The following is a 16,485-nucleotide window of genomic DNA, read 5'->3' on the forward strand; positions in this document are numbered from 1 at the left end:
CAGAGGCAGGGAAACACACCCGTCAGCAGCGCGCACTGGAGACAAAAAAGCGCATCACGGACAAAAGAAATATGGGTGCGCTGGAGAGGATTCACCTCAGCCGGGTAACACAATGGATGAGCCGCTTCTGTTTCATTTACCGGGAGACCAATTAGCCCACCTTAATGAGGTGCTGGGATGCAAGATACTGCAAGCTAAAAAGGCGGAGGGCTGCGTTTAATCCGTCTGCGGATCCTATGAGCTTGCAATGGCTGTGGCGGGGATATGCAACTGGATAGGGAATAATGTGCCTTTTTATTTTGTGATATTTTCCTTATTTTGTGGCCTTTCGTTTGGACAGTTGAGATATTCTATTACGGAAGAACTAGAAAATGGGGCACTGGTCGGTGATCTGGCGCATGACTTGGGGCTGGATATTCGAAAGCTCGCCACCCGAAAAATTAAGGTAACCTCCAACAGCGGTAAACGCTATGTGATTGTCAACCCCAAAAACGGGAAATTACTCGTCAATGAAAGGATCGACAGAGAGGCACTGTGTGATTTTTCCAACACCTGCCTCATTAACCTGGAGGTGATGGTCGAAAACCCCACTGAGGTACACCCTGTCGAGGTGGAGATTGTGGATGCCAATGATAATGCGCCGCAGTTCCCCAGAGACGAGTACCAACTGGAAATCATAGAGTCTGCTTTACCAGGATCTCGTTACCCGATTGAAAACGCGCAAGATCCAGACATTGGGTCCAATTCAGTTCGTATGTATCAGCTTAGCACAAACGACCATTTCGCGCTGGTATCTAACAAACCCTCCCTCAATACAAAGCACATCGAGCTTGTGCTCAAAAAGCCCCTTGATCGCGAACAGACGCCTTACCACCAATTAATTCTGAGTGCTGTGGATGGTGGGACGCCAGAGAAAACTGGCACGGCTAAAATCAATGTCCGTGTCCTGGACTCTAATGACAATATGCCCACGTTTGACAGCTCCGTGTACAAGGTGAAACTGTTGGAAAATTCTCCCAAAGACACACTGGTAATTAAACTGAATGCAACTGATCTAGATGAGGGCACAAATGGAGAGGTGTACTACTCTTTCAGCAGCTACACTCCAGAGAGAGTGAGGCAGATGTTCAGCATGGACACTAACACAGGAGAAATAAGAGTTAGGAGCAATGTTGACTATGAAGAGACCAACTCCTATGAGATGTACATCCAGGCGATGGACAAGGGCCCTGGGGCTGTGGCATCACATTGTAAGGTAGTGGCAGAGGTGGTGGATGTGAATGACAACGTCCCTCAGATAGTGTTGTCATCCCTGTCGAGCCCAGTGAGGGAGGATGCCCGTGCAGACACAGTCGTGGCCCTCATTAGCGTTACTGATCGAGACTCTGGCGCTAACAAGCAGGTGAGCTTAGAGATCCCAGCAGGCCTTCCTTTCAAGATCAAGTCATTCAGAAATTACTACACTCTGGTTACCTCAGCCTTCCTGGACCGCGAGACCACCGATGCCTACAATGTCACTCTGAGTGCCACAGATGGAGGGAACCCTCCCCTTTCCTCCCAGAAGACCATACAGGTGGATGTGGCTGATGTTAATGACAACCCACCGCGATTTGAGCAGACTTCATATACTGTCTATGTGGCTGAGAACAACGCCCCTGGGGCCTCTTTGTGTACCGTGAAAGCTCAAGATGCAGACATCAAAGAGAACGCACGCATCACCTACACAGTGCTCAATGACAACAACCATGGCATCCCTGTCACCTCGTATGTGTCTGTGAAGGCCGATACTGGGGAGGCTTATGCCCTGCGAGCCTTTGACTATGAGTCACTGAGAGAGTTTCACTTCCAGGTCAAAGCCCAGGATGGGGGCATTCCTCCACTCAGCCGCGTTGCCACAGTCTACATCTACATAATGGATCAGAATGACCATTCACCATTGATAGTCAACCCTCCCGGCAACGGCACACGCTCCTTGGAGACTGTACAAAAGAACGCAGAGCCTGGTGTCTTGGTGACTAAAGTGGTGGCATATGATGCAGACGCTGGTCCAAATGCCTGGCTGGTCTACGTACTGGAGACGGCCACTGACCTGGACTTGTTCAAGGTGCACGAACACACCGGTGAGATCAGAACCACTCGGAGGATCCTGGAGGACAACTTCACCTCCTTTGCTCTAACCGTTGTAGTGAAGGACCATGGGCAGCCTACTCTCTCCTCCACCGCCACCATCAACGTGGCCGTCATGGAGGTCCCACCCAAAGTGGCTCCTGATCCCAAGAGGATCATCCGACCTCACAGCACGCTGCTCTTCTCCAACGTGACCCTCTACCTGATTGTGGCTTTGAGTGCCACCACCTTTGTTTTCCTGGTCACTGTGGTGGTGCTGGCAATAGTCCGCTGTCATGCCTACTGCACCCAGCCTGGGTCCTGCTCTCCTTGCTGTGTGTCACAGAAGCCCCCTCCAGATGGTGGGAGCAGCAGCGTAAGTGCTGGTGGGGGAGGCGGCGGTGGTGGAGCCGGGGCACAGCCTAATAACAATGTGGTGCTTCGGAGAGACCTTAAAGTGGAGCCTCACTACATCGAAGTGCGCGGGAATGGCTCCCTAACAAAGACTTACTGCTACAAGACCTGCCTGACAGCCACCTCTGGCAGTGACACCTTTATGTTCTACAACACAGGACGTCCCATCAGTGGCACCTGGGGCAGCGGTGCTGACCGCTTCTTCACCAGTGGAAGTGGATTTGTACGCAGACTGAGTATGCCTGATGCCTCGATGCAACTCTGCCCAGAGGTTTGTCATTAATTTTTTATGTTCACCTTTGTCTGCATAACTGGAAGGTCATGAATCATCATGTTTACAATTTAGGGGCTTTAATGAATTTTTTATTTAGTTCCAAACAATAGAAACCCCCTTTTAAGGACATACTAGACATGACTTTCCATTAAGGTTACTGCTACAACATGCATTGTTGGCGTAATGTTTGTCCGTGCTATGTTTTTACAGCATTGTGAGGATATTCATGTATGTCTAGTTTGATACCCCCTGCCATGAATTGACTCCTTGCAGGCCCCATTTTCTTTGTTCGGTTCCCACTTGTACTGTGCAGTCACTCAGCCCAGCCTAGCTCAACACTCACACTGCATTAGTGTCAGGCCTGATGCTTTTCAGGGTCCTGTGTTATTTCTGATGATTCAGAGATTTGTGTTTCAGTTTGAGGTTGTCATCACATTTACACTGAGAACAGGTCACGTATATCCTTCACTACTTGCTCATTCCCAGTGCAAGTAGGTTTGACTTGTGTGTATGTGTGTGTGTGTGTGTGTGTGTGTTTGTGAGTAATACTGTTACACTGGAGCAGTTGGGGTTAATTGACTTGATCAAAGGCCCTGCAAGACTAGTTGTTGAACTGACTATGGGAAAGATATGCAGTTATCTTGCAATGACACTGTGGTGAGATTTATTGAGATTTAATCATGATACAGATTAAATGTTTTATTTTATTTTTTGTTCTTAAAGGCTGCATTACACAAATTATAGAGAGATTGGTGGTTCAAATATTGGAATAATATCATTTTTAATGTCAGATTATTGAGGCAAAGGCTTCTAAGGTGAAGAGGGTATCACTGGATGCATCATCATAATTATCAGGTGCCAGTCACTGGTACATTAGTTATATGAAAAACTCTTACCAAGACAAGTGTAGCAGTGTAAATTAAATTAACCTCCAGCCTCTGTTCCCCAGCCCTGCAAATTAGATTTACTCAAAGAGGCTGGGTCTACCAGCACAAAATACTCCCCTCTGAATTGAACTGAGGAACATAATGTGCCATCTTTATCTGGGACACTTGCTACTGCTTGAGCAGGTTTGTGCTTTAAACACAGCTTTTTTTATTCAGTCCTCTTGATGTCTAAGGCTGCAAACCACATGATGCTGACAGATTTTAGCATTAACTGTAATACAGATGTTTCCAACTGTTTTATGCGGTGCATATGCACAGTATCTACTCATAAGGAAAATAATTATGAAAGAGTATAATTAATGGCCACGGAGGATTGGCTCATTAAAAATATGACTTTTCCCCCTAAGGTTCTTTTTAACTCAAAGGCATAATCATCATAGTCCTGGCAGCCTTAACATTCTGACTCCAATAGCCCAAACTCTATACAATTAGAACTGGTAATTTAAAATACATTGAAATAGTTCAAAAAGTATGTGACTAAGCAGTTAATTTGCATCTTAGAAACAAGTGTCATATTCTTTATCAGGTCTTAAGTGCAAATGTGTACTGCCAAAAAAGCTGTCTATACAGTAGTTTCAGTTGAATGATAGCAACGTTTTGGATATATACAGTCATCAAAATCAAGTACATCTCCAATAGAAGAAAGATGGAAGAAGATGGAATCAATACAAGACTATACAGTGATCATTTGTAAATTATTATTAAAGACTTATCCCACACATTGTCTTCTATACATGCAATACAATATTTGTACATATGATTGCCCTGATAAAGAACACCACAGGATGTGGTTGCCCTGGCGATGGTGGCTCTTGCTTATTGGTTTTTAAAGCAACAATCTACCAGCAGACTACTTGGAGTTTCAAGCACTCATCCCAGGTTCATCAGGAGTGAACAGATTTACTGAAGTTACACATAAACACAAACACCCTCTCGCTCAGGGAAAGGCATAACTCTCCCAGCTCTCACATTTATAGAGCCACAGAGTGAGAGGCTGTCCAAGAACTCATCAATATGGCTTTCAGTCAGTGCCCTTTTTAAAGTCCTTCTTTGTCCATGTCTGTGTGTAAATATCAATATGTATGAGTGTGTGTGTGTGTGTACTTGCAATGGGGGACTCGACTGCAGTGTCCCTATCACGTCCAGAGCTGGGATATGTGTCATGATTAATTGATGAGACCATGGCCCAGCCAGGCTGCACTGTATGAGATCAAACTAAACCCTTTTTCTTCCCTCCTCTCTCTGTCTCTCTCTCGTATCGCCTCTCTCGTCTCTCTCTCCTCCTCCGGTCTCTCTCTCTCTCACTTTCTCTGTACCTCTTGCTCGCTCAGCCAAAAGCCCCGAATGCTGACTGGCGATATTCTGCATCTTTGAGGGCAGGGATGCAGAGGTAAGCACTTTCCATCTTTAACTCTTTTGCAACTTTTGATCATCTAGAAGAAGTTAACACCTATTCATCCTACACACACTGTCTACACCCATACTCTGTTACTACTACAATGAGCCCTCATGTTGCTTACAGCTGCAATGCAATTTATCTGAAAGCAAAATATTTATTGACACACCAGACGTCCCACAGATATCTGCGCCTCAAAATGACCTCTCTGGACATCTGTTGACAACCTTAACCCCATCTTCTTCCTTTGGGAAAAGCCATGTGCAGCTCCCATCAGTGGAAGCATAGCACTTTTCCTCTGCAGTGTAATACTATATAGGTCATCTACATTCTGAGCGTTGCTTCCCCCACTTACAGTCTTTAAGCAGGAAGCATGAAGGACAAATGAGCTGACTATGACCTTTCTTAGATTATCAGATGCACACATGCAGTGTCTGCATGTACAACTGCCCAGCATGCACATATGTGTGTGTTTCTGTGTGTGTACAAAGACAGCAGAGGACATTTTGGACTCCATTAATAGTTGTTAATTCACTGGATGTGCTTGCATGCACTCTGTTTTTCCAGATATGGTTTCACAAGGCCTTAGTGCTTGACCAAATTCCAATTATAGATTGATCTAAAGATTGATAGATACACTATGGTTGAACACAATATGCCAATTATTACACTGAAACAGGACTTAATTAGGTTGTTAGCATTTATAAATGGGTTCAGGTTTAAACAAGATTGTCATCTCCCAACAGTAATGAGAAGGTCTGGAGTATTATATTTTAAAAATGAGAATAAAATATTTGCAGATTCCCAGTAATGTCTTAGTAATGAAGTGCTACACATGTCAGCATTCTCATTAGCTATCAACTACAAATCACAGAATACCAGATTAGGAGGATCAGTCAACAGTTTGGGTAAAGAAGTAGGCTTTTTGCATCTACATCTGTCACTTAAAGTTTGTAAGGATCAAATTTCAAAAGTTGTATTAAAATATGTAATGAAGTGTTTTCTTAATTTGATATGAGGACAGCTGGAACATCAGGGACCTCCATATGTCTATCATTTGTACTGAATTTTCATAATTGCATGCTAACAATGCTTACTGCTCAGTTGTGCAGTCTTCTGCTCAGTATAAGTTTGATTTAATCGGATATTAGTGTTAATTTTTATGCTGCCGAGGGTATCATAATGTGCATCATGTCATCAAGTCACTGTAACATGACATGGATTAACATAAATCATCATTGCAATTTGCCGCTGCCATCTCTGAAATGGCAATGCCCGTAATAAACATAGACACAGAGAGGCTCATAGTAACGCTTAACCCCAACACACGCATACTGTAATGTATCACACTACACACAGCATGTAGCACCAACATTACTGACCCACATTCCTGGTGTAGTCAGTCAGTGTAGAAAACACCAGTCCTATCTGTGTCATATTCTCACACATTAAACCAGCACCTCTGCTTATGAAAAAGCTTAAAAACCCACCCTGCTCAGAATATACGTTGCCATTTTATATTCATGACAAATCCCTATTCAACATAACAAGTGTGTAATGCAGTTTGAGATAGATGCTGGATGTGCTGCATTGCAGAGGCCCCAGTCAGGGTAGGTCCTCCTATACAGAAAGCTCTATACTCATTATGAATGTATGGGGGGAAATTTCAGTCAGGGTTGGAAGCTACATCCATGCACCTGGCTTTACAGCATTATAAGAGTTTATAAATTTAAAGAAACATTTTTTTCTTTTGGTCACAGTTTGCCTTTATTATTATGTTTCTGAAGGAAAGCTTGGGATTTTTTTCTTTAGCTATAGGTGTTTGCTAACATTATTGTGATTCATTTATACACACATTAATGAAGGAATATTTCAACATTTTGGGAAATAGGCGTATTCACACTTACTGAGAGCTAGATGAGAAGATTGATATCACTTGTGTCTCTGTCTGTTAAATATGAAGTTATAGACACCAGTCAGTTATTTTAGCTTAGTGTGAAGACTCTTACAAAAAGAAACTTACAAGCTCATCTCTTTCATTAAACCCTTACAAAAGTGGAACTGTGCAAATGACAAATTGTGGTTTCACGGGGGGCTTATGTGTGGGACTGTTTCTGTGCCAGGTCCAGTGACTTACTGGATTCTCTGCTGGTTGCCTGGCAACTTCACTGTTACACCAAGACTCCCAAAAGTCACAGATTTTGTAACTTTTGTACAGAACCAGAAACATTGTATATTGAAAAGTGTCTATAAAATACAATTTTCAATTTTAATTCAACACAAGGTGACCTTAACAGGGAAAGTACTTGTTCATGCATTTAGAGATGCACCGATCCACTTTTTTTGCGATACAAATGTAATACCTGAATTTGTATATCTGCCAATACTGAACTAACTAACTTCCACCCCTCGGAATGTTGGCTTTACACACATTAGAAGTTGCTTGTATATAAATATCTCCAAACTAAGGACATGTTGAGTTAGCCAACTATTCTAGCTCACTAAGTTGTAGACTCATGTCTCATGTTACATTACGGTGGGTTTATGGTCCAGCACAAGCTCCGGCTGTATGTCTAACCTATAAAATTCTATACAAATTGCGAGTACTGGATATTTAATTAGCTAGTTCTACAACATTCACAGCTATGGGCCTAAAATGGCATTATTCCATCATTCATAAAACTATCAAAATATGGAATCTGGAATGCTACGTGGATCAGTGACGTCAGTCCGATATCAGATATGTGTGTTAGCAGCACTTGATAGGATTGGATCGGATCAGCCCCAACATGCATTGCCACCTCTCAGTGGGCTGCATGCCCACCAACTAAGTAGAATGACAAGGTAGAGCTCAGAAAAGTACTGCCTCTGGGTTTCTATTGAAAAAATATAAAAATAAAAAAAACTTCAAGAGCTCCACTTTGATGCTATCCTGTGAGTCTATGTTGTGCTTGTAGTGTGAAATTTTAAGATTTTTCATTTGGGTGTGGTAGGAGTGTCCTACTTTTTATACACATAATTATTAAAATATAACTACTAACAAGATCAGCTGAAAATACTTACAGCATGCCATTAATGACATTAAATATGTTATGTATCCCAATTGAATATGTAACTAAATGTTACATATTGTAAGTATGTTGACAAAACAACGTACAATGTACAATAAACAAATACATATATGTATATGTGTATACATATATATACACATATACATATATATAAAACAAAAAGTGGAAAGTGGTTGCTCGTGGCAACAAGACCACAAGAAATGGGTGACAGAAGTCTAAACCTGGTTGCCTAGGCAACGAGGGAACTATTCCTGTCAAGGCCTGAAACTGTGACCAATACTGCTTGACATTTTTACACTGTAAACTATTTCTTCTGTTGGATTACCATTTTCAGTTACCAAATATCTATACTATCAAGGACAACAAACTTCTTTAATGAAGAAATAATTAACAGCTGGGGGTTTGGATTTTGATTTGATGTGTCTCACTAAGTTTGCTGAATGTGTTCTGCCTTTCAGCTCGGTTCACATGGAGGAGTCCTCTGTGATGCAGGGAGCACAGGGGATGCTGGTTCAGAACTGGCCCACTGTGTCCAGCGCTGCAGGTGAGTATGAGTGTAGGGTAACTGGAGGGTAAATGATTTTTCCTTGTTGTACTACTACATCTACATTAAAATTGAAGGAAACTAAGCAAGATGCTTTAAAATGTATCGGAAGTAGAGGATGTTTAAGTCAGGTGTACTGAAATAGCTTTACTGTTTATATCATATAAAACTAGATGACGTAATGCATCCATTAGTACCAATGTCATGCTAGCATTTAGAGAAGGAAAATAATGCTACAAAGTTAGGCAACATTTTTGCAATGAAGAAACTGGTATGGCCATATTCAAATGGAACCATTGATTTCTGACCTCAAGATCTTTGAATGAAAATTGGTTGTATGGGTACAAGTCTCCCCTTTGCAGACATGCCCACTTTAGGCTAATCTCAGTTTTGGGTGTAAATGTGTTATTTGTGCTAGTATATTGGAATATTTCTGCATACTAGGGTCCATAAAAAGTATTGGAATTATAAATGAATTGGTATTGACTGGAAATCAGAGACACATACGTCATGCCCTACTGGTGCCACCCCAATCAAAAATTATGTGACAGTAATCAAAATTCGGGTGGTCCAGGAGTAAAGTTCTTCCCCTCCACCACAGGCACCTGGGAGTTGAACCTCTGGTACCTTGGTTGTGCCTGTCAAAAACATAATGGGTGGGAAGCCAGCGAGTCGTGTTCTTGTCGTTGTACTTGTGACTTGTGTTATCTCTCCCAGAAGCTAATGGCTGGCAGGTGAAGAGAATCAATAATAGGGTTCATAAATATAGTAGACTGTGGAAGCTATTAATATATAACAAAAACAAATTACACAGAAGGACATAATCTACCACTGTCCATACTAAAAACTATTATGTTAGCTATTTGAGTAATCATATAGTTAGACAACGGCAACAATGAATGAGTTGAATATGAATATTTTTTAGATGATGTATGTTCTGTCGCGCCCCGTAATCAGCAAGACACAATTTTACACAAAGTTAAGCCCTGAAGAAAGATAGACTACAGTAAGGTAATCTTGCTCAATTGGTAATTAAGAATTCTTGCAACTTGTGTTGGATTCTCATGCAATTGGCTCTCGTTCATACTGGTTATAGTAACTTCAAGGAATAGTTTAACATCTTGGAAATAAGCTTCTCATTCTTGGAGGGGGAAGGTTTGATTCAGCTCTCATGTCTGTATGCTAAATATGAAGCCAGAGCCAGAAGACAGTTAGTTTAGCAATAAAGACTGGATAGGTGCAAAAGGTAGAAAGAAAATATGCCTAGTAGCACCTCTAAAGCTTGCTAATCAACACACTATATCTATTTTGTTTAATCCATACAAGAACCAAAGTGTAAAAATACAAAAATAAAATAATAAAAATAAAAGTTGCAGTTTAAAGGTTTCAGTTTCACATTTTGTTTTTTGTACACATTAAAGAAACAATATATAGTGTTTAATCAGTGAGCTGTAAAGGCAGACCTTTGGACAGAGCCAGGTTAGCTGTGTCCCCATACTTCTGGTCTTTATGCTGAGCACAGCTAACAGTCTCCTTGCTATAGCTTCATATTTACTGTACAGACATGGCATGGGTATCAATCATATCATATAACTTAGTTTGACATTTTGACAGATAGGCTTATTTGCTTTCTTGCTATTACGTTACCAATATGTAGGATAATGGGGTGAGACAATCACTGACGATCACATTTTAGTGTCACCACACCTAAATGCCCATTACAATCACAAATTCAAATTTGACCCTTTGATTAAAGTATACTTAAGATGTTGAATTCATTAAGTTGAATTAATCATTGTTAGTACTTTGGTTTAGATCATATGGTAAAACTGGTGATTTGAGAGAATTGTCCTTTGAATATCTACATGATCTTGAATTCCAGTGTGATGTTCATGCAGAGCTTAGCTGAGGTGCCAAAAGCCTGGGGCCCTTATGCAGAGCCACAGATAAACAACTGCATCCTCCCATAAAAGCAGCTGGCAGCATGGAGAGCCACAGACTGAAAAAGGCAACTGTTTTTTAATGAGAAATTAGTTGTCCTGAGTGGGTGGCAACGCTGAAAATGTGTAGCAACACAACATAAGTGCAAGCAGAACTGGCCTAAAATATGACCTGTGTTTTACCATTCACAGACATAATGTCTCAGAGCTAATGACTAACAGCTTTTGTCGGTTTACTGGCAGACTTTTGTAAGTACGATTTCAAAACAGTGTTTGGAGCATGGGTGAGCTGCTCCCTCCTTCCTTCAGCCAAGCTTCCATTCATTGATTTTCTGTCTAGCTGCAGGAATTAAAACATAGGTACAGACTTGAGGGTGAGGGGTAGCATCACAGTCAATCACTCAACGAGTCAGTGACAGAATATGTCTTACTGTCTGTCAGCTTTTCTCTCTGTGGAAAAGAGAGCTAGGGAATTGTTCGAGATACAAGCTGTACCAGTTTCCAGTATCTCTGTGCCGGTTTGCTGCGGAGAAATTTGGATGGAAAGCTCTCTGATCATGTAAAGACTCAAATATTGTCTTTAAACAGAGAGCACAGTGTGTACTGCAGACCTATCAGGGGTGCATGGTTGCATTAGGAAATTATATGTTATGAGTGGCTCAGTGCTAAGGCATAGACATGTACTGGATTGCAGGTTGATCCTCTTTACTATGCACAAAGAGGTGGAGGCTTTTTGTGACACATTTTCAAGTCTGCGGTAAATTGTTATCATGATTAAGTTGTCTGATATGCTGGGATGCATCTAAATGCGGCACTCTCAGAACTGTGTTTATGTAAGTGACCCATGGTGCAGATGAGGAGACATTTGTCTACTGCCAGAGGGGGAGAGAAGCTATAATCAGTAATAAGAGAGTACCATAAAAAAAAGAGAGATCCAGTAACATTAAAAGCAATTTTGGAGAGGAAGAGCAGAGGAGACGTACAGAGGATGGAGGAAAAAAAAAGCGAGGTGTGGGGGGATGGAGAAAGAGAAAGGTTAAGAGGATTGGCAGGTTCCTGCAGTAGTGTTGTTGCTAGGGAACGCCATGTGACCTGTTGCCTGGCAACACTGTCTAACTGAGAGATTGCTGCAGCAGCCGCACCCTCCATCAGCAGGGAGTGGGCGAAGGCAGTTTCCATGGCAACCGGTCATATCTCTGAATGGAAGATTTAGAGACAGAAAAAAAGGAAGGAGTAGGGAGCGGAAAAGGGAAGGGGAGTCGGCAAGGGCAGGTATTAAGAGCAAAAAGAGGGCACGCAGTAATTAAGAGGAAATAGTGAAAGAATGGTTATGGGTAGATGGGTGTCATGCAGAATACATGCGATGTACTGCATATATTTACACGAGCACTACAGACTGTCAGATATGTGCCACAAACCACCAGAGGGATTCATTTTAGATGGAATGGTATCTTGGACTAGACAGGAAATAAGACAGCCTATTTTAAATGTAGGACATCAGGTTACATGGAAGGGGGCTTCAAACGCCCACATATCTACATCAGGTGTCATGGCAACCTCCTCACAAGGAGCTGTACTGACCTGCTTAGCAGCAGTTACACGATAATCTGTTTCAGATGTGTGTTTTTGCTGTGAAATTTGGGCTACTATGAAGCAATGGCAGAGTTACAAATAATCCTCCACGCTAGAGAAACAGTAGCACAGGGGAAGCAAAGCTCTTCATATTTGTACTCTCTCTGACTCCTCTGACCTGCTCGTTATAAATTAATTTTTCCCACACACGTACTCACACACACACGCACTGGAATATCTCAGATTAATACCTGGGCTAGGATTCTAATTAACAATGTCAGGGGTTTGGATTTGTCACAGTCAGTGCAGAGAGCCCGGGGATGTCCCAAGACGCCAAGACAATATTCACTTGATTAGGCGCTACACAGCCACTTGCCATTCTAGCTCAGTTGGTCATGCAAAGGGATATGAACTTCTCTAGCCCCATCAGGTGTATAAACAGAAAAACAGTCCATGTTGTATGTCTTGTTTTTTCTAACATAAGAAATTGTCCAGCACTCAATCTAGCCACTATAGTTTAAGATTCCGCACACTGTGATCAAATCAAAGTATCTAAAACTGGCCAGATTTGTATAAAACCTCAAGTTAATATTCCATTAATGCCACAGAGGATGAAACCTAATGGTTCAGTGAACCCCTCACCTTCTCCAACATGTAATCTTTGCACATCGAAATGAAATGTTAAAGGAATATCTCAGTATATTCCAACCTGGCAAATTATTATGAAAAAGGCCTACATTTAAATCCCCATGCAACATGGCTACTCCACTGTGCCACTTTCTGTGTTTACTTTTGGTTGGACTGACTTACTTGGAAAGCTGTACGAGGCTTGAGCAGCACAGTTAGCAGGATGCATAGTCCCAAAGGCCACATTTATGTAAAATAAACAAGGATGAAATATATTGGAATTTTACTTGAATGGCCCCATGACTATCCTCTAGCACCATCATTAGGATGGATTAGGTTTAATGCTATGGTTACATATAGTAACCTAAAAATTAAATGTAAAATGTGAAAGGAAGTAGCCTTCGGGATCTGTCAGTACAAAACTGTCCATTCCCAAATTCTTCTGACTGAACATCAAATCACAATCCTTAGCAACAGTAGCATCAGGTAACAGGAGATTGTGTGTCAGTTATATAAAATGGAGGTGCTTTGTGTACAGCAATGCAATGCACTGCACAACTGGCTCGATAAGCTCATCCACATTCTGCCTCACAGTATTTTTCACATCTCCTTTAACTCACCGGCTGTCTTTTCAGTTTATTTTAAGCATGGTTGTCCTCCTCCACATGAGAAGCAATCTTCCTAACCATTGAGAGCCATTGAATGGGACTTATTTAAAATACCAGATCCTCTTCCTGGGTTTAATACCCAGATTAAATACAAACAGCTCTGTCTGTACCATCAAATGTCATAATCCTCAGAAACAGACTAGCATTACAGTATTAAAGCGTTAACTCCACTAATGGTAAGATAAGATGATAACATCTGACACTGACTAATCATTAAACAAGATAAATTACATAGGTCAAAATTAGCTGCGATGAATCTGGAATTTCCTCCGCAGTGGTTTATTTGTTATCCTGGCCCTTCACATGCTAATTATTTAATGTAACTTAAAAATGAATACTTCTATTTTTGCAAGTAGAGAACAAATTATTTATGTGCGTGTGTCCTTATGTTCTTTATTACATTTTCATGTGTCAATATATGATCAATTCTTAGTGAGTCATGGCTCCATAATATATGATAGCGCTCTGTGAAAGGTGTCCAGTGCTCCACTTTGCAGGAGTGGTTAAACAGGGCAACAATGCAGAGCTATCTATTGAACAGTGTGGTAGTGCCCATTACATCTGCTCTTATTATATCCTACACTATATTATTCATTCTCATACTTGGTGAGCTCACTGTAGGGAATCAGTGGGACACTGTGTGTATGGACAGTGTGTATTTTCAAAAGAGTGTACTTCCCAATGGGACAGTGGTTGAAATCATTTCAGTTCTCCAGCAATGTCATAAATAGCCTACAAAGAAAAATCAAACAGAATCTTTTTGCAAGGGCTTGTGTTTGATCTAAATAAATTCCAGACGGAAAGTAGGTCAGTGCAGAGGGAACTGGTGTGGGCCTGAGAGCACCATGTCTACAAAACCCGCCTACCCCCATCTTTCTTACTGCCTCTCTCTCTTTCTCTCTCTCTCTCTCTCTCTCTCACACACTCTTACTCTCTCTTTCTCTCTCTCCTCATCTCATCTTTCCTTTTCATTCTGGCATCTTTAACCTTTTGACCTTAATAGCCATGTCTTATTTTCACTTTACATAATAATTTTTCTATATATAGGCTTCTTTTTCCAGTATCTTTTTTCCGACTTGCTATCTGGGTTCCTTTCTCTGTCACATCAGTGAGAGGAGCGCTAAAGGTTGAATCCCTGTCTCTGGACTCCTGTGAGAGTAGGATTAATCTGCTGCCATCATCCAAATACAAATACAAACACAAATCACATTGCCAAATTAAACATCCCTGTGGTTTAAAAGGTTACTCCCCTTCAGTGTTCCCTCCTGTGGTCTCTGAATTGCTGTCCTGAAAATATCCGCTGACTGTGGTTATCGCTCCATGTCAGGCTATTATTGTACTCACTTTAGCTTGATTTCAATTATTTCTTAAATTTCAGATTTTATGAACATCTCAGAGATAATAAAGTAAGGAACAAAGCATGACAAGCAAGTCAAGTGGTTATTAGAAAAACAATTCAAAATGTGAAAGCTGATCGCAGAGGAAAATATTCCACTGCGAAGACCAGGTCAGAATGAACTATCCTTCTTCTACAACATGCCAGCACTTTAAATATTATCAGTATGTGGAAAGAGCTCCTGTGGGACTGATATTTGATGATTTTGGGAAATATGCTTATTTGCTTTCTTGCCGTAAAGTTTGATGAAAAGATCAATGCCACACTCTTCTGTGTGGTAATAGGTGGAGCCAGCACAAAGACTGGAAACGAGGGGAAACCGCTAGACTGGCTCTATCCAAAGGTAGGCTAACAATATCTGCCTACCAACACCTCTGAGTTTACCTACGGGCATTAATAAAGGATAACTTAACTTAAATTAGAGCTAAAAAACTAAAATGGTATATATTGTTTGTTTAATTGAAAATTTGGCAGTTTGAATTTTAGTTCTTTCCTGGATTATTTGCTGGTTGCCTGGCAACATTTTTCCAGCAGATAGTCTTGTAGTAGTAAGATACATAACCCCCTGTGAAATGGTAAAGAGCAGTTTTGTATGAATTAAAAGAGATGTAACATGTTTGTAAGTGAGCCGTAGAGATGCTGGAAAAGTGATCTTTGTTACCTTTGGACGGAGCCAAGCTAAGCATTTCCCTAAACTTTCAGTCTTTGTACTAAGATAAGCTAATGGGCTGCAGTTATTGGCTTCATATTTTTTTCATACATAAAGGTGGAAAATATGCAAAAAATATAGAACTATTCCTTTAATAAAGTCGTGTGGCAACAGTGATGATTGAATTTCATTCTCTCTTTTTTCATATGTACTTGTGTAGATGGAGAGGGTGGCGGAGAGCTATCACCCCCAGTGGGCGCGGGAGTCAACAGCAACAGCTGGCACTTCAGGTACGGCGCCGGACAAAGCTACGGCCCTCCTCAGGCCCTGAAGCCTGGAGAGATTCCCCCTGAAGCCTTTATCATCCCCGGATCCCCAGCCATCATTTCTATCCGCCATGACGCCGGCCCTGTGGATGACAAAGGTGACTTCATAAGCTTTGGCAAGAAGGAGGAGGCCAAGAAGAAGAAAAAGAAGAAGAAGGACAAGAAGGACAAGAAGGAGAAAGGAAAGGATGACGGGGGAGATGAATAGAGGAGAAGGGGTGACTTGAAAACAGAGCTACCAACAATCTACGATCCCCATTACAGAGCCAGAAAAAAAGCCAAATGCATATTGTAGAACCCAGGGAGCCTCTTTGCACCATATCTGCATAGACGTTGTACAGTGGCCAAACCTTCATTAGACCAGGCCTGGCTCCCTACACCATGTGAACTTGCAAAACAAATGCTTCTCTCTTTTTCTTGGCTCATTTGGCCCATAACATTGGCCTATAAACGTCCATGGTTTATGGTAAACAAATGTTTACTGGCTGGACCAAATTAAAACAGAAAGGATTTTATTGGATTAGATTAACCTTTCTGTCATTTAGTGCGCCCCCC

The 16,485-nt window shown here is 41.4% G+C and overlaps 1 protein-coding gene across 1 annotated transcript in view; it reads left to right on the plus strand.

Annotated features, from left to right (window-relative positions):
• LOC118331412 (protocadherin alpha-C2-like) overlaps positions 1-16,485 on the plus strand; it is a gene marked incomplete in the record, with an annotated part of 17,592 nt that continues 1,107 nt past the window's right edge. Inside the window, 4 exon segments of the mRNA XM_035666328.1 lie at positions 1-2,791; positions 5,073-5,131; positions 8,667-8,752; positions 15,825-16,485. Coding sequence (XP_035522221.1) covers positions 248-2,791; positions 5,073-5,131; positions 8,667-8,752; positions 15,825-16,138 — 3,003 coding nt within the window.

This window comes from Morone saxatilis, unplaced genomic scaffold (assembly GCF_004916995.1).
Source record: "Morone saxatilis isolate NCDOM2014 unplaced genomic scaffold, NCSU_SB_2.0 Contig20, whole genome shotgun sequence".
In the NCBI taxonomy this organism is placed as follows: domain Eukaryota; kingdom Metazoa; phylum Chordata; class Actinopteri; family Moronidae; genus Morone; species Morone saxatilis.